We start from the raw sequence: 19,035 nt of genomic DNA on the forward strand, positions 1-19,035 counted from the left end.
CAAGCGCCATCTTGTGGACTCCCTAGAAAATGTTTTCACTCTATCCATCAGTACAGTCCAGAAGCAAATGATTATAAATATTCAATATAATATGCTTGATAGTCAAAATGTTACCTTAATTTAAATCAAGTATTCACTAAAGGTTAATTTCCCAGAGTCCAAATACCAATAACTGTAATGAAGTGCATTTGTGGATTGGAGGTAAGATCCTTCTTCTAAAGCACTTAAAATATTTATAGCCAAACCATCACATTTGATCTTTACAACATCCTCAGGAGTTAGGCTGGAGAAATACATCATGCAATAATGAAGACTGAGAATCTTATATACCAAAGAAATTTTTTTTTCAAGGAAGACTAGCCCTGAGATAACATCTGCTGTCACTCCTCCTCTTTTGCTGAGGAAGACTGGCCCTGAGCTAACATCTGTGGCCATCTTCCTCTACTTTATACGTGGGACACCTGCCACAGCATGGCTTGACAAGCAGTGCATAGGTCCGCACCCGGGATCTGAACTGTGAACCCCGAGCGTCTGAGGCAGAACGTGAACTTAACCGCTGCACCACCAGGCCGGCCCCATATACCAAAGAAATTTAAAAAGCATCTAGTCAGTGGAGAAGTCAGAATGATTCTCCTAATTCTGCAGTGGAGCAGAGTCATAGAAGAGTCTCTTGCCAAACAGAGGTTTTTTATGGGGCCGGTCTGGTAGCACAGCAGTTAAGTTCACGTGCTCCACTTTGGTGGCCTGGGGTTTGCAGGTTCAGATCCCAGGTACAGACCTACACACCACTTATCAAGCCATGCTGTGGCAGGTGTCCCACATATATACAGTAGAGGAAGATGGGCACAGATGTTAGCTCAGGGCCAATCTTCCTCAGCAAAAAGAGGAGAATTGGCGGCAGATGTTAGCTCAGAGCTAATCTTCCTCAAAAAAAAAAAAAAGAGGCCTTTTGTTGTTTATAAACACTAAATCGAAAAAGTTATCAAAAATTATAAAAGTCAGTGGAATTAATAGATACATACATAGATCCATTGTTTGTGTGTGTGTGTGTGTGTCTTGTAAAGTTTATAAAAGTGTCTTATAAGTGTAAGTTTACATATAAAGATGAAAAAATACACAAAGAGAAAAGCTGAAAGACTATTAGAAAAGAAAATGCCCCAGAGTCATCTTCATATGATTCTCTTTAGGCTTCAGGAATAGTACAGTTTTATTATTTCATATAATACTAAAAAGGAAATATTAATATTCTAAACTCACCTACTGGCCCGGAGTTGCCTCACCGCCAGTCCAAAGATATGTTTTCTTTGGCCCACACAGTGCTTTTTTAAAGGCCCAAATTAACTGCCAAGATCTAAAATCAGGAAATTCCTCAACATTCCCTATTGTCTATGTTACTATCTGCCCACTGTAGGCATCCAAGTGGTGGCCCTTGGTTTACATTTTTTCTTTCTAACTTCCCTAATTTTTTCTCCAGGGTTTTTTTTCCTGGTGGTCTTTTGGGGGGCAAAGGGAAGTGCACACGGCATCCAAGTTCATGTCTTGCCATGTTATGCAGCAATGCTAACTGCTTGAGGATTCTTCCCCAATTTTCTACTTAAAAGGTGCTTAATCCCAATTCCCCTATTGGTTGATGATGCAACAATGCCTGGAGGTTTATAGAATAGTCACTTTTTTTTACCTATGTTCTGAGATGCAAAACTTTGAGAGAGCTTTCTGCTTTGCAAAGGGAACCCCAAGCACACCACTGGTTGGAAGTACTGGGGAGATTTGTGTTACAGTTTGACATTTTCTTTGTTTTTTTTTTTTTAAGATTGGCACCTGAGCTAACAACTTTTGCCAATCTTTTTTTTTTTTCCTGCTTTCTCTCCCCAAATCCCCCCGGTACACAGTTGTATATCTTAGTTGCAGGTCCTTCTGGTTGTGGCATGTGGGATGCTACCTCAACGTGGCCTGACGAGCAGTGCCATGTCGCGCCCAGGATCCGAACCAGCGAAACCCTGGGCTGCGGCAGTGGAGTGCGTGGACTTAACCACTTGGCAACGGGGCCGGCCCCGGTTTGACATTTTCTAGATGGCAGGAAGAACAGCCTAAATACTTAGGGGGAGACGGAGAGACCATTACTCTGGCCAAGTCTAAGTTGGTTTAAGATTTGAAAGCATTTTTAGTTTCTAGAACTCCTCACAACTGTTTTAATAAAATTAGCCCAGAGTATACCACTTTGCCAGTGTCACCAATGATTTTTTGGTATTAGGGTTTTATAAGTGATTATTCACAACATAACTACTATAATATATTTAGTTGCCTTGTGACAACAGGAGAGTTAATATTTCTATAGCAGCTTTCTCAGTGAATCTTTTTATAATAAGGCACTGGAAAATAAAATAGGAAGCCTATTAAACTTCATTTTTGGTTTGAGTTCTCTAGAAAAGAAACAATATGTAAAGAGATACTAAATACAGCATTAAATATATCAGTTCATTCAAGTTTTCAGCATTAACAATATATTTTTGTAATCAGGAAAACGTTTCAGATGGATGTAATTTAAGAAAATAGATCTGAAATATAAAACATGAGATTTAAAGAGGCAGACTTCATTCATTTGTTTATATTACCATTTGTAAGTCCACCTGAAAATCCTAAGTTTAAAAAAGTGCTGCTTGATGGTATTTATTATTAAAAGCTGCTGCATTTTCTCAATAAAAAAATTTAGAAGAAATTCATCTACTATAAATTCTTGGTCTCTCAATCTAGGGATTATTAGTTAAATGCAGTTTAATTCTATTTCCATAAGCCTCCTGTTTAATTTTAAAATAAAAGATAAATAAATAAATCAACTTTTAAAAACTGTACCTTGCCAGCTAGCAACAGCAGCTGAAAGTACATAGTAGGCAACATAGGAAAACTGAAAATTTATTTTAAATGTAACCTTACTAATGAAAAATACCACCTTGGGACAGATCTTTTGAAATTATCCAATAGTAATACTTTTAACATACTTAATTTTTCTTCTTCCCGTGGTAACAGAAAATAGATTATAAGACCTAAAAATGTTGGATATTTTCTCTTGGGCCTTTTATCAACTTTTGATTAAGTGAAAATTTCAAAAAATCATTTTTCAATTTTCAAATGCCTCTGTTCTTCCTAAGGTCAATTACTATACTTGAAAAACAAGATGAAAGGAGAAAAGCTTTGATGAGAGGAGTGAAGTCAAAAGGCACCTTGAAGGGCCGGCCCCGCCCGGGGCCGAGTGGTTAAGTTCGCGCGCTGTTTCGGCGGCCCAGGGTTTCGCCAGTTTGGATCCTGGGCACAGACATGGCACGGCTCATCAAGCTATGCTGAGGCAGCATCCCACATGCCACAACTAGAAGGACCCACAACTAAAAATACACAACTATGTACTGGGGGGCTTTGGGGAGGAAAAGGAAAAATAAAATATTTTTAAAAAAAAAAAAGGCACCTTGAGCTGAATGAGGTCTCACCTCAAAGGATCAAGTCCTGGGAGCTGTGTGCACTCTCCTTCCCTCCCATCCCCCGGGAGGGGCACACTTCAGTGTGTGTGGCGTGTGTGTGCGCGTGTGTGTGTGCATGTGAAAGAGAGAGAAACACTAAAAGAGAGCAAGAGCTCCTCTGTCTGGAGAGACCTAAGAACAGCAGATGGGGGCAGGGGGTGCGTGGCACAAGAAAGAGGCTCGCTCACGTCTCTCCAGAGAACTGCAGAGCCATCTGTCTGGAAAATTCAGGATGACAGGCCTCTAAGTATTCCGTAAGTCTCCCTACTGTCTGGTGATGTCTGTTTCCTTCTTTCTTTTTATTACTGTATTATTAATCCATCTTGTTCCCTTTCCTTGTTCTTTTGAAATAATTTATCCTTTTAACTTCAACTAAAAGAGTGAACTGACAAGTTGAGAATCATTTCTCATTCAAAGAATGTAACTTAAAAGAGGTCTCTGGTTAACTTTTAAACATTATGATGAAGAAAAAAACATGAATTGTGTTTCTCCAGCTCTCATCTTTACATATTTTGCACACATATAAAATGAGCATCTTTATGACATCCAAATCTGAGATTAACAAATGCCATCCAAAGACTTTAAAAGGCAGTATACCCAAAATAGAGAAGTGGCAAAGTCAATTTCGTCACAATTTTTTTTTCACAATTGAATGAAATATTATTAGCAATACATGAAATGTCCTATAAACCACTGCCTTCATCTTTCTTTCTGGGTTCCAGCACACTCTGAAAAACAATCATTAGCGTGAGCTTTCTGGTCCACTGCTTAGTGACTTCTGTCCGGCAACTTTAGAAACACTTAAAGAGCCATTTTTTAAATGGAAAACTAATCTCTAAAGATGCTATGAACTTGGCTAACCCACCAAGGTCTGAAAGGGAGCTTGAACAACGAAGGGCTTCCCTTCACCATCTCTTTGTTCATGGCCTGAAAAAGTCCACAAGAGCAAAGAAGAGCTATCAAGGCAGAAGGACCGTGGCCAGCTCCGTGGCCAAGTGAGTAAGTTCGTGCCCTCTGCTTCAGCGGCCCAGGGTTTCGCCAGTTTGGATCCTGGGTGCACACATGGCACCACTCATCAGGCCACGCTGAGGCGGCGTCCCACATAGCACAGCCAGTGGCACTCCCAACTAGAATATACAACTATGTGCTGGGGGGCTTTGAGGAGAAGAAGGAAAAGAAAAAAGAAGATTGGCAGCAGACGTTAGCTCGGGGCCAATCTTTAAAAAAAAAAACAAAACCAAACCAGAAGGACCCATCTCTTCCCTGACCATCAGCACGGTCTCTCCAGGAGGGTTCTGTTCCGCGCTGAACACTGGACACACGGCAATATTAAAGCAGGGAGCGAACCAACCTGGGCTCACAGCCCTGTGTCTGCAGATACTGTTTAGTGCCCCTTCTCCTCTGCTTTGAAAGTTAAAAGGAAGACGAAGATGGTTTCTACAGAGATAAAGCAGTATAAACCTACCAGAATTTCACCAGAAACCTTTGAAAAAAGCTGACGAAAGCAACCAGTCCCAAAGTAAATAATGTTGATATACACCAACACTGTAGGAATATATATATTTCTTCCTTTAAAGACTGAAAACAAGATAGTTAGGCAACAAAAACAATATATGAGAGATTTTGAGATATGTTTACTATTGTTAACTTGGTCACAGCATTATAAAGTTATAGAAAAAATTAAAGCATGCTCTACATTTCTACCCTGGAAACTGTTAAACTACAGAAGTAGTGTGGTTTATGAACTGTTTTGTTCATTTAACAAATATTTTCGGGGCACCGACAACGTGTGAAGCACTGTGCTAAGCACCGTGAGTCTAGAAATGAGAAAGAATGACTCTTGGACCTTACAGAAACCACCAGCCTAGACAGGATGCGATAAAGATACGTAACAACTGTGAAAGGAACACATTGACAAATATCACAGGCAAGTCACAGATAAAATGATGAAGAATTCTCAAGATGACGGGATTCCTTCTGAATGGGTGGCAGGGGGCGGAGGATATGGACTGCAGTACTGAAAGGAAGGGCAGAGCAAGACATGGAATACAGAGAAAGGACAGATATGGAAGCCATTGCAAAGACCAAGCTGCAAGAATCAGCAGCTAACTGGGTACCAGGGGCAAGGGAAGAGAGGATGGAAGAAGGAAAGCTAAAGATTGGGGCTGGGACAGGCGGAGCCTGAAGGGTCTGCAGGAATCCTGCTAGAGATGTGGAGGGTACGCGGGGCAGGGCTGGAGATGGCGACACGGGAATCCTCCACAGCGCACTCTGCTGAAGCCTGTACACTTGCCAGTGAGAAGGGAAGTCAGATCTCGAAAAGCACTGACGTCTTAGGGAGCAAACAGAGGACAGTGAGGAACAGTGAAAGGGAAGAAAAGGAGTAGCAGGAGAACACAATGTCTGGAAAGACAAGAGAAAAAAAGTTTCCAGAAGACAGAGGCAATCAAAAAGATCAAATAGTGCAGAAAGATTGGATATGAGGACAGAGGAGCAGTCACCGCTGACTGGTGTTAACTGATAAAGCACTTCCAGTCGAACAGAAGCAGAATGGAAGGTGGCAGTTGCGACGCGAGGCTCTCCTTGACCAAACTTTGGTCATCCTCCTCAGCCCTCTTCTTCTCAAGGGCTCAGCCTTGGCCCCCCGCCTTGACAGGTCTGCAAAGCCGAGTTTTAGAAGAATTCTGCTAAGTCAGTTTAGAGAGGATGCCCCCACCCTTCGTATCTGATCCCTCTTGATGTCTAATCTAATTCCCCATCTCCTACCCTGATGCCTGATCACTCTGGCCTGCCCTTGGCAAGAATCTTGTTAGGTCAGTTTAGCAAGAATTCCCCCTTCCCTTGTCTCCTCTTAGTGATTTTCCATCCACTCACCCACCCTCCCCCAAAACCTGCACCTTGCTTATAAATCCCCACTTGTTCTTGTATTCGGAGTTAAGCCCCATCTCTCTCTCCTATCATAGTCTTGACACCTATGGCAATCATCTTGAGCCAGGTCTTCCTTGTTCTTTTAACAAGTGTCAGAAAAATTCTTCCTTTCACAGTTGTCAACATTTCTTTTCACTGGAGATGAAGGACATTCATAAACGCCTCATAACCAATTATGATGAAACACCGTGGCTGGGAAGAGATGGCGCAGAGGAGGGTTAACGGGCAGGCATGCAGGAAGAGGAGGTGGGGCACACTGAACGCTCTTTCAATAAACCTCTGGTAAGAGAGGGCCACTAATAACTCATGATGGCGCTGAGAGGGCTCCAAGGGTGAGGACAGCATGGCTGTAATCACAGGGAACCAATCCAGGGGAGAGGAAGAAACTAATGATACAAGACAGAGAAAAACGAATTCCTGTGCTCTTGTTTTCAATCCTCTTGCATTGTCTCTTTCTTGCATTGTCTCTGTTCTTTATAGAACAATGAGAGGTATTCCTAAGTAACAAAATTTTACTTTTATCCATTTAAAAACATGAATGTTTAGGGGCTGGCCCAGTGGCACAGTGGTTAAGTTCGTGTGCTCCGCTTCGGCAGCCCAGGGTTCGCCGGTTCGGATCCAGGTCACGAACCTACATACTGCTTACCAACCCATGCTGTGGCAGGCATCCCACATATAAAAGAGAGGAAGATGGGCATGGATGTTAGCTCAGGGCCAATCTTCCTCAGCAAAAATAAAAAAAAGAAGAAGAAGAAGAAGATTGGCAGCGGATGTTAGTTCAGAGCTAACCTTTCTCAAAAAAAAAAAGAATGTTTAAACTGTTGTTTATATCTGCTCTTCTAATATACATATGAAAACTAATAGGAATGTTTATGTAGCACACAAATTTATTATTATGAGAGAAAGATTATATTGTTTTTATTTTCAGACCTCTAAAAGGTTAAGTTAGCCATTTTCACACTGAATTCCTATTCAACTTGATTATGTTCACTACTGTGAGGGCAAAACAGAGACAAACCAAGCTAATTTATGTGCAATTCCTTTGTACTACTGAAATGAAAAGGAACAATAGTTTAATGAAGTGGAATTTGTTATCTAATTATGCCAAATAATTTAGAAACATCTGTTGGTGGTTGGTAATATTATAGTTAAACCTCAAAGAATCTGCTCCCAGAGAGACTTCACTTTTATTCAAGCCTCCATGAGCTTCCAGTTGGGGACTCCGCATTACAGTATGGAACAAAGGGATGACTTAACGGCACATTTGCCGAATTTTAAAAAATGAATAAACAAAAAATAATGAGAAATAGAGGGTATGCATCACATGAATCTGGGGCTTAAAATTAACTCCCAAATTTAAGGAATACAAGAGATTACTGTAATATCAAAGCTTCATTCAAACAGTCATTGAGTAGCCGGTATCTATCAGACACATGGCAGTTGTTAAGGAAACAAAGAAATCCACAGCATTGCCGTTAGGGAACTTCACCTGGTGGGGAAGACAGGAGAATATAAACTATTACACCACCATGCGCTAAGTGGTAGGGCAGAGATGTACGCAGGGCACTGCGGATGCAGAAAAGGTGTAACTAATTCACAAAGACTACTTAGAAGAGATGACTATTCGAGATGAATTTTGCAAGATGGTAGAGGTGCGTGAGGACCAAGAAGGGCTTGGGAAATGATGGCGCCAAAGGTACACTGAGTATAATTCCTTCTGGAAACTTCAAGTAGTTCAGTACTGCTGAAGCACAGCCTCGGAGGAAGAGAAAGAGATGAGGCCAGGTAAGCATGGGTCCTATCCTGACAGCCCTACATGCAAGCTAGGGAATTTAGACTTAATCTTAACGGTGATGGGGGCTCACGGCAGGATTTTAACAAGCAAGTGAATTGTTAGACTAATCAACTCCAAGAGGCAGGTTTAAGTTTCCAATTACTGACTCTAATATAATAAGCAAGAATAACCCCAAATAATAAAAGATTAAAAATAGATAAATGAAAGCAAATGTTTAAACTGATTCAAGGCTGTTCACAGGATAAGTATGTAGAGTGATAATCCTTTACATATTTATTCTTCACTCATTTATTCACTCAATAAATTTGGGTTGAGCACCCTCTACGTGCTAGACACTGAGCTGACAGCCCTCGATCTATTTTAAGTGCCACGACGGCAGGGGCTAGATCTGAGGATGTTCTGGATCACCTCCCAAAGCAGCAGCCAGCGTTGCCTGCTGGCCAGTGTATTTTTCATATTTTCCGAGTGCAGTAGAAACAATCAGAAGTCTGTCTGGTCTTCCTGAACCATGTATATCCCTGACCCAGGTCCCCCCAGAGCATTCTCAGACAAAGTGACAATGGCACGTGGCGTTATTTAGCTCCACACATAAACACACACTGCAGAGCCACTTCAAGTCAGTCAGCAGACTTGCTAAATAAACAAACTGGATCTTTGCTAATATTTCTAACAACAATACTATTAGTGATAATACTAGCTACTACGTATCTTCAACCACTGTGTTAAGAATCTTAGGCACATGATCTCATTTATTTCTGCATGAATCGGAGAAGGGAATTAATAGCCTCTATTTACGTTTAAGGAAAATGAGACTGGAAGATATAGCCAACCCTCAGCAGAGAAAGGCTGAAGTGCAGCTCTCCTGCTCCAGAATCCAAGCTCTTTCCTCTCCCTGCCTGCTATGAAAGCACCCTCCACGGACTTCCCATCTCACTCAGAGTAAAATCTGAAGACCTCGCCATGTAGCAGTGCCCTCCATAATCTGGGACCCCAACACACCTCCATCCCTAGGTACCTCCCATGCCCTCATCTCCTACCACTTTCCCCCAGCTTACTCAGCCCCAGCCACACTGCCCTTCTTTCTGTTCCTCAGAATTGCCCAGCACATCCCTGCCTCAAAGTCTGAGGCATGAGGCACTTCCTCCACTTCACGTGACTCATTCCCTCACTTCCTCAAGCCTCTGCTCAAAACCCACCTTAGCGGTGAGGCCTTCCTGGGCCACCTGGCCACAGAGCTGGCCCATCCCCCGCACTCTGCGTTATTTTTCCTCAGAGCACTCGCCACCTGGCACGTTATCCGTTCTTTATTGTCTGTCTCCCTCCACTGCAAATATAAGTTCCTTGAGGACGGGAACTAATATATATCTGGCACACATTAGGCCCTCAATTCATCAGAGGAGTAAACAAAATACAAAACAGGAAAACATATCCCAAGTCTCAGAGCCACTCCTCAGAAAAACTAGGAAATAGTACACTTCTTGTTTTTGCTTCCTTCTCTCACTCTGTGGTATCATCCATTCCTTCCCACTAATCCTAGTGTCCTGTGCTTTAATACCGTTCTGCTTATGACACCACCCCCTACAGGGCCCTCTTAGTAACGTCCTGCCACTTTCTCTTCTCTTACAGTGTGTCTCCCTCAGTCAAAACGCTTGCCCTGTCTCACCACTTGAAGATCTTCAGTCCATACATTAAAATCATTCTTTCATGAATGAAGATAAGTATCTATATTTAGCATGTTACTCCTCGTAGATAACATACTAAAAATCATGCTTTAATATAAGGGTGTACATTTCATTCACATGAAGGCCTGCAGGGGAAGCATTTCACTCAGGCCGGATGTCTACATCCACACCTCTTACCTGTCATCTGACCTACTTAGCACAAGCCACTTCAAATCCCAAAATCATCTCTGACCAAGCAATTTCATAGCCATTAAGGAGCTCAAAAACAGTGACAAAGTTCTATATAAAAGGTACAAAATGGAAAGAATATACTGTAAGGGTTGAAGATATGTGCTAATGGCTGAAATGGGAAAACCAGGAAAGATCAGCAGTTTAAAGAAGAGGATTCATTCAGTTTTTGAAGTGTCAAGTTTGTGGTGATGAAAACCTATTCTAGGGGCCGGCCCTGTGGCCAAGTGGTTAAGTTCCCATGCTCCGCTTCGGAAGCCCCGGGTTTTGCTGGTTCGAATCCCAGGCACGGACATGGCACTGCTCGTCAGGCCACGCTGAGGTGGCGTCCCACATAGCACAACCAGAGGCACTCACAACTAGAATATACAACTATGTGCTGGGAGGCTTTGGGGAGAAGAAAAAGAAAAAAACAAAGATTGGCAACAGATGTTGGCTCAGGTGCCAATCTTTAAATAAATAAATAAATGATTTACTATTTGAAAAAAAAAATCTATTCAAGGGGTTGGCGTGGTAGCATAGTGGTCAAATTGGTGTGCTCCACTTGGGTAACCAGGGGTTCGCAGTTCAGATGCCAGGCACAGACCTACACACTGTTCATCAAACCATGCTGTGGTGGTGTCTCAGGTACAAAATAGAGAAAGACTGACACAAATGTTAGCTCAGGGCCAATCTTCCATACCAAAAAAATTAATCAAAAATAAAAATTACAAAAAGTCTATTCAAGCAGAGAGACATCTCTTGGACTACACTGTTTTTCTACTTGCTTTACACTGTGACATACATGCAGTCCAATAAAATCCAAAGGTAAAGAGTCAGAGTGGAAAGGGAAAGGAACAACTTCCAGGGCAGCTGCATACAGCACAATGGGGTGGCTCCATGCCATGCCACTCAGCAGCTGGCGGCAGGCCTGGCCTGACTCATCTTCCCTTCTCTCACAAATTACTCAATTGTCGGCATTAACTCTTTCCAAGAAGTGCTTACTTTTCTAAATTTAAAACAACCATTCAAAACAGGCAGGGACATTACTAATCTATCAATTTTTAATTCTGGTTTTTGTTCCTTGGGGACTAAAAGGAAAAATATTCTAAAAACATGAAAAGTTCTAAAAGTTCCTGAATATAAAACTACTCTTTTAAAAATAGCATTTTCTGTTTTTTACGGTTTAAGTGAAGTAAATTTTCCTTCTTCAATCTGATTTCCCACCTGCCTCTGGTGATTTCTTATGTTAATAACAGCTTTAATGAGATATTTACATACCATAAAATTCACCCTTTTAAAGTACACAATGCAGTGGTTTTTAGTATATTCACAAAGTACTCATTCTGTTTTTTAAAAATAAGGAGCCAAATAAGGAATGTATATTTGTAACTTTGTTTTGTCAAACACGATTTTTTTTTCAATATGATTTCAACGTAAAAATGATCACACCACCCTGTTCTCTTAGTTTCTTCCCATTCTACTTTTTAAAGGATAGTAGGATTATATTAATAAGTAAAAACCAACCTTTACGGGAATCGTTTTCTATGTAAGAATGACTTATAACTGATAATTTGGTTGTAAGGCCAGGCTCGAGGACTTGTCTGGCACTGGGTTGGCACAGAAAGTTCACTGGCTTCATTTAGTTTATATATTGCAGATAAAGTTTTTAAAGGTGCTGTTACTGATACTTTATATAAGACTGAAGAAACATCAATTACCCATATCAAAGGATACTATCCTTACTAGAGGGACTTTGAGAAAAGCTCCACGCACCCAGCAAGGAACTCTTTGTTATGACTGCTGTCAAGATGGTAGTTACCTGTTAATCCTTAGGTTAAACCAATCTGATCAAATACGTATAACACATTATACCAATGTCAGTCCTTCATAACTATTATTATATGACACACAAAGCAGGACCAAACAGTATTTTTCTGCCTAATTCTCATGATTGCTCTAGATTAGTCTAAAACATGTATTTTCAGTGGGGGTAATACTGCCCTCAAGGGGGCAAAAATTGGCTTTTAGGGGTCACAAAAACGTTACTCTTTTGTGCACATACAAGCAGATATACATACAGTCCATAAACCTCTGGTATTAAAGTTTCATGGAGAGAACAATTAAGAAAAAATGTCAAAAAAGCTTCTTACAGAGGATGATAAGAAAAAAAGGGTTGAGAAATACCGATCTAAAGAAGCTGATGGGCCAGCCCCAGCGGCCTAGTGGTGAAGTTCAGTGCCCTCCACTTCGGCAGCCTGGGTTCAGTCCCTGCGAGTGGACCTACACCACTCGTCTGTCAGCGGCCATGCTGTGGCAGTGGCTCACATACAAAAAGAAGACTGGCAACGGATGCTAGCTCAGGGCGAATCTTCCTCAGAGGGAAAAAAAAGTTGAAAAGCTTCTTGACAAATTTGTCAAATTTTTATAATGACACCATTACTATCTTCTATCCTCAAAGACTGGATGGTTATTTGCAGGGACAGATGCAGTTCAAAAGACTGCATCACCAATAGGGCTGGCCCCGTGGCCGAGTGGTTAAATTTGCGCCATCTGCTGCAGGCAGCCCAGTGTTTCGTTGGTTCGAATTCTTGGCGCGGACATGGCACTGCTCATCAAACCATGCTGAGGCGGCGTCCCACATGCCACAACTAGAAGGACCCACAACGAAGAATATACAACTATGTACTGGGGGGCTTTGGGGAGAAAAAGGAAAAAAAATAAAATCTTTAAAAAAAAAAAAAGACTGCATCACCAATATTCCTTTTAGACTGTATGCAGATGGTGACTATTAGAGTTACAGCAGCTATAATTCTTTTCTCTCTCTTACACAGTATCACATCTCCACACATTCAAAGAAAAATTTTAAAGTTGAAATATTAAGTTTTTGACAGCAGTAAGAAAAGGAATATGGACAAGTGTTTCAATAAGGATGGTGATTTTAACCACAGGTGAAAAGATGAAACGTTCTAAGAAAAGCAGCTGGGCTCTCACCACTGGACCACCCTGCCGCTTAGGTAATTCCCTCTCACAGCCTATGATGAGCAATGTCTGAAAAACAAAAATGTCAGCAGGTTGTATTCAAGTGGGAGTTTCCTATAAAATCAGCTTTTGGTCAAATAAATCATACCGAAAATGTGTAGCTGACTAGTCTTTTTAAAAATAAATGTTAATGTCAGGATGGTCATGGGAAATCAGAGAATTTCCTAACTGCATCACAAAGAACACGCCATTGCCATTTAACTGCTCCAAAGGATCACTACAGAGATGCCCACAGGCAGGTGTGTCAGGGCAGACAGAGATGCCGGATACAGGAGCATAATGAGATTTCCGTGGCAGCAGAAGAGTCTGAGGAAAGAAGGTAAGAAATTACAGCGAACCCTAAGGACCGAGTGATCTACAGCAGTAATAAAAGCGCCTAAATGGCAACAAGAGGAAAAAGAAAAAAGAGGAGGGGGCGATGCCAGAGATAATTCAACCCCGACAGAGGAGAGTTACTCAGGGTCCAGCCAGCCCAGCTGGATGGTTACTGAGTTCCCAGTCTCATCGGTTCATCGGGGCTGTAAGCCACGGCCCCAGCAGCCAGAAGCGACCGAAATTCCTGCCAAGGGGTGACCTGCCAGGGTAATTTTCACCCAGCTCCGGCAACCAGGGCTCTGTTGGTATAGCCAATCAGGACTCTCTGTCAAGTACTCCTGCTAAAACAGCCTAAATTAGAAACGTCCTAAATTAGACGATCTGAGATTTTCCTTGTAGGCCAGCAATTAGTAGAGGACATGTGCTTCTCTGCTGAGGGAAGTTCTAACAAAGTCAAGTTGCAAATAGGTAGTCAGGTGCAAACACTATAGTTCTGGAGCTAGGAAGAAAGAGAGACCATGCCTCTTGCACACGGCTCCAGATGTTTGCTGAATGAATGAGCAAGGTGAGTGAGATATAAACTATATTTGGATAATTTTTAAGATTTGAGGATTTAAAAATTGTTCGTATCGATGCTGATGTTTGAGGGGTGGGTTCGTGAAGAAAAATGCTGGCAAATTCCTGAATCTTAAAAAGTGCACATTTTCAACTCCCAAAGGAGACTGTAAAATCAGGAAGGATTGGATTCTGGTTCTTCTATCACAGAATAAAACAGAAATTTGTATTAAAAATATCCTTTAAGTAGCAAAGGTGATTAATAGTGAAAATGAGATAAGAAGGTCTTCACTCTTAAATTGACAAGTATTTTATTGAGTTCCTACAACAGACTTAAGAAAAAAAATTAAACATATATAAATGTAATTGTATTTTACATTTTTTAAAATGTAAAATTACATTTTTTTAAAATGAAACCAACTTCCACTAACTTTCCATAAAAAGAACATTCTTTACAATTGTGAAAAACCTGGATAGAAATGTGAAACAGAAAGCAAAGCAACTAGACTCCCCTGCTGGCTGCTAGGCACTGAACTGCGCCTCCCCACCCATCCAGCTGTGGAAGCCTCAACCCCGATGGTATGTGGGGGCCCTTACAATGGGATTAGTGCCAGCAGAAGGAGAGACCAGAGAACTGGCTCTCCCTCTCTCTCCAACAAGCGAGGACATGGCAGGACAGACGTCCGCACGCCAGGAAGAAGGCTCCACCAGGAAGCAACCTGCCAGCACCTTGCTCTTGGACCTCCCAGCCTCCAACACTGAGAAATAAATGTTGTGTAAGCCCCCCAGTTGAGAACATTTTACTCTAGCAGCCCAAGCAGACTTAAGACACTGGCCTGACCAAGGATCACACCTAAGACACACACGATCCGGTCCTGGTGGCCGTCCGTCTGGGGAGGCTTGGGCAGAAACTCTACCGAGCTCTGACTGCGATGACTCAGGAGCCACAGCGTCTAGTTTCTTGCGTCTCCTTTCTCTTCACCACCATCTCACAGAACTCTATTACCTCATTGAGCCTCTGGTCTAAGTGGGTGATTAAGAGTAAATATAAAAAGATATGAGGTACTTCCAAGACTAACCTGTCAAATAACAGTAATATCTAAAATAAAATCCATTTCTTCTACCCCTCGGGGACTGTTCTTAACATACACAGGAAGCTATTTTGAATTGGACAAGTTTGAGCAACTCTAGTATTTATCTTAAACACAAAGGTTCTCAAACTTGACCACACCTAAGAACCACAGCAGAGCCCCTTGAAAATCCCCTTCCCCTGGAAAGGCGGAGTCTGCAGGTCTCTGGCAAAGGAACCTACATGGTGAACAGCTCTCTCAGATGACTGAGAAGTGGTGTGCAACCACACTCTTGAGAACCGCTGCCTCTCTGTCACTACTGAAGAAACAGCCTCTGCACACAGGTGTACGTTGCTTCATAACAGAGAAACGTTCTTAAAAATTGTAACCAAATTGGATTTTCTAAGCTAAATCCTATTTTCCCACAAATTGACTTTACAATTTTAAAGACACTTTATTCATTCTGGGGGGGGGGGTGGGTGGGAGTGGTTTCATACCTTCTTCTAGAAGTCAAAGTCCACATCCTCCTCTCCATCTCCACCTCAGCAGTTAAAGACTTAATAATTCAGGAATCCTTCTAAAAGAGCCTTATCACACACTCGCTTGTTTTATTCATCGAGAACGTCAGCATTCTAAAAGTGGTTGATTTGTAACCCTTACCCTTGAAAACAAACCTTGAAAATGTAGACTCTCTTGAGGAAGGAAAATGAATTTTGTCAGAAATAGTTTTAAAGAGAAATTTACTTCTGGAAATCTTATTGCTATGTATTAGCTACAACAGTGTAAGATAAATGCTTCTTCAAAAGAGACTATCAACTATGAGTAAGCCTTCCCTCACTTTTAACTTTTGTACAAAAAAAGTCCACGCTTAAGGAAAATGCTTCTACTAAGTAATACAAATTAGATACAAGGTATTACAAAACAACAGATTTTCATTATTTCTTTCAGAGAAAGAAACATTTTCTTTAAAAGCACCTATGAGAACCAACACCAGATACACGTAATTTCTAATACTGTGGGTATTTGGGCAGAGTAAACACAGCCTCAGACTGAAGAAGGGCAGACCGTGTTCCAGGCTCAGTTTTGCCACAGATGGGCCATGTGACCTTGGGAAATAACCTCTCTGGGTCTGAATTTAACTTATAAAATAAGATGGTTAAATAAAAGTAACTCTGATTCCAACAGATTAATTCACTCAAGTATTACATCAAAAAACATTTGTGGTATCTGATGCCTATAACTTAATCAATTGGCACATTAAAATGTAACTGGAGACTTGGTAGTGTGAGTAACTTACTCAGACTGTCCTTGTGGCTATCAGTTACACATCACTGTACTTCACTTCTTTGAAAAAGTGAATACACTGAACATCTAAATTTTCACATATTGAGTTTTCTTAAAGCGAGGTACATATGTAACACACTCAATTTCTGTAAAAGGAAACAGTGTATCTTTTCAGTCCTTCTTCCCAACCCATTGTCATTGCAGGCTCTAGGAAAAAAAAAAACACCTTGAAGTCTTAACCACTGAACAATAGTGTTGCAGTAATTACATCACAGAAATAACATTTCTTTCCTACAATACTCAAAGATATTCTCCAGAGGTTACTTATCTTCCAGTAACCAACTTTCTTCTTGTCTGCTCTCATATTCATAGCGCAAACATTTTCAATTTTAACCAATATTAAATAAGTTCATCACGTATTCTTGTTTCCAACGGAATACACCGAGACCGAAAAAAAAAAAAAACCACCCAAATCCAACAGGAATCAACACACGCGTTTGGCAATTCCAGGGAGGTTGGGATGCACAGACATCTTGTTCAAAATAAATAAACTTTCCAGGATCTTTATTTACTGACTTGAGAAACGTAGGTGTGGAAACAACCAGCTAACTTCGCTCCCAAGTTGGCATCTTAGAGAATCCTCCGTTTACAAAACACCCAGCACCTCACAGCCTCCCCACTCCGAATTGGCCAGGGGAGCACACGCCCATCGGCCCTGCCTGGAGAGGAAACAATGGGAGAGGCGCGAGGGAGCCAGCCCGGCGCCCCGGGCGCCCCAACTCCGCGGCCCCGGCCCGCGCCCGACACCGCGCGCGGCGTCCCCTCCCCGGGCGCCCCGGCCCCCGCCCCCGAGCCCCGGGGCGCGGCCCACCTGCGGCGGCGCGGGCCGAGGGTGGCACTTACCGAACAGGGTCAGGGCCATCGTAAAGGCGCTCGCCAACTGCTCGCCGCCGCCCGCCGGTCCACGCGCTCCTCCCAGGTGGGCCGGAGATCACCGCATCGGCCCGACGCGCTCACACCTCGGAGGGCGCGGGGAGCCGGAGGGGCGTGGCGGGGGCGCGGGCGCGCGGGGAGGCTGCAGGCCGGGACGCAGGGGGCCGCTGCAAGAAAAAGTTATTTATGCGTTATTGTCAGGCGCACCCGGACAACTGGAGCCCCGCTAGCCCTAGGAGAGCCGGCACTTGTCGCTGCCATCTGTGCACCGCGCGGAGCGCGCGCGCGGGCGGCGGTACCTGCGGGGCGGGGAGGCTTGGCCGCGGCGCAATGGCAGGCGGGGAGGCGGCGCCGCAGTGGCGGCGGCGGCGGCGGGGAGAGGAGCAGCCTAGAGCCCCCGGCGGGGCGCGCTCACTCCGCATCCCGCGGTCTCGCAGACGCCATCTTGCGATAGCGTCTCCCCCTGGATCGGCCGCTGCGCCTCCGCCCGCCTCCACCCCGGGCGCCCGGGCCGAGTGCGTTCCCATGGCAACGGGCGCGCGCGGGGGCCGGGGGCGCGCGCCCCTCCTGCCCTGGGTCGGGAGGAGCTGCCCCGGCCGCCCGCGAGGGGGCCTCCAGCAGCGCGGCAGGGCGGGGGGCGTTTTAGCTGAAATCCCAGGGGTTTTTTTGAATGGGATTTGAGGAGGCACAGAGGGAGAAAAACTGAGCTGTTACTCGAAAGACGAAGAGTCACAGGAGGATGCTCCATAAATATAAGGACCCAGCCAGGGTCATGTGGGGATCGGGTTCGTTTAAGGATATGTCTCTTCTCTGGCGCCCTCGGGGTTAACGGAGAGTCTGGAGCCTGAGACCTGGAGCTACAGGACTCGGGAAGGGGGCCAGGAGTCGAGCAGAGGCACTGAATGTTGCTTGTCTTTCCATTTGGACTTAAGAGCCACTAGGAGTAGTTCTGATCGGATTGTCATATGTGAGGAGACAGGAGTCGGTTAAAAAGCATCTGGGATTACCTAAAATAATTTGTTACAAGGCCAACGCTTAAACCTCATTTTCTCCCTTTTACTTTACACATCTGATATTGTGTCAGGAAAAATCAACGTTTCTCACTGATTGGCACTTCTCCTTTACCACAAAAGGTTGCTCCCCTGAGCTTTTTTTGCATTTATCGATAATCACTGACAACATCTTTCTTTCTGTGATGTTCTCTGCTCCTTCTGTCTTTGCCTTAATTAACGAGAAGCCATATAACGCCCTGAGATTATCAGCCAAAAGATGTTCTTGAAAAGCTCAGTTACAGTGTTTTTTGTCGTTATCATTTAATGTATTCAAAAAATCAGTATTCTCTAGTTGCTATATTTGTTACCTGTTTAAAAAATTCCTCGCTTTTTCTTGTTTCTCTCCTTAGGGATTTTAGACTACTTCAGTATCTAATCAAATAGATTTTCTCTGGTTCTCTTTCAGTTCTTCAGATTCCCTAATGTCATTTTCCTCTTCTCTCCAATTTTCAACTAATTCTTTTAAGAATATTATATTAATATCTTCTATTTAATTTATCTTGAGGATCAAAATCATTATAAAAATGAAAATTACTACTTCAATAGGACCCCAGTTAATTCATCATCATTTCACAGCAGATTCAAACATTGGAAGAAAAAGAAAAGCCAGTCAGAAGGAGGAGCCAAGCCTTTTGTTTCACGTCAGTTAAGTCAAGAGAAAAG

The 19,035-nt window shown here is 42.9% G+C and overlaps 1 protein-coding gene across 2 annotated transcripts in view; it reads right to left on the minus strand.

Annotated features, from left to right (window-relative positions):
- The window catches only part of CHN1 (chimerin 1), a 182,808-nt gene extending 164,899 nt beyond the window's left edge, over nt 1-17,909 (minus strand). The window contains exons 1-2 of one of the 2 annotated variants that reach the window (XM_070508138.1): nt 17,620-17,909; nt 17,291-17,487 (exon numbers count right to left, since the gene is read on the minus strand). In XM_070508138.1, the coding sequence (XP_070364239.1) occupies nt 17,291-17,309 (19 nt within the window). In that variant the 5' untranslated portion in view covers nt 17,310-17,487; nt 17,620-17,909. The other variant, XM_044768685.2, reaches the window with a different exon arrangement.
- Nucleotides 17,910-19,035: the final 1,126 nt, after the last annotated feature.

The sequence above is a fragment of the Equus asinus genome, chromosome 4 (assembly GCF_041296235.1).
Source record: "Equus asinus isolate D_3611 breed Donkey chromosome 4, EquAss-T2T_v2, whole genome shotgun sequence".
NCBI lineage: Eukaryota > Metazoa > Chordata > Mammalia > Perissodactyla > Equidae > Equus > Equus asinus.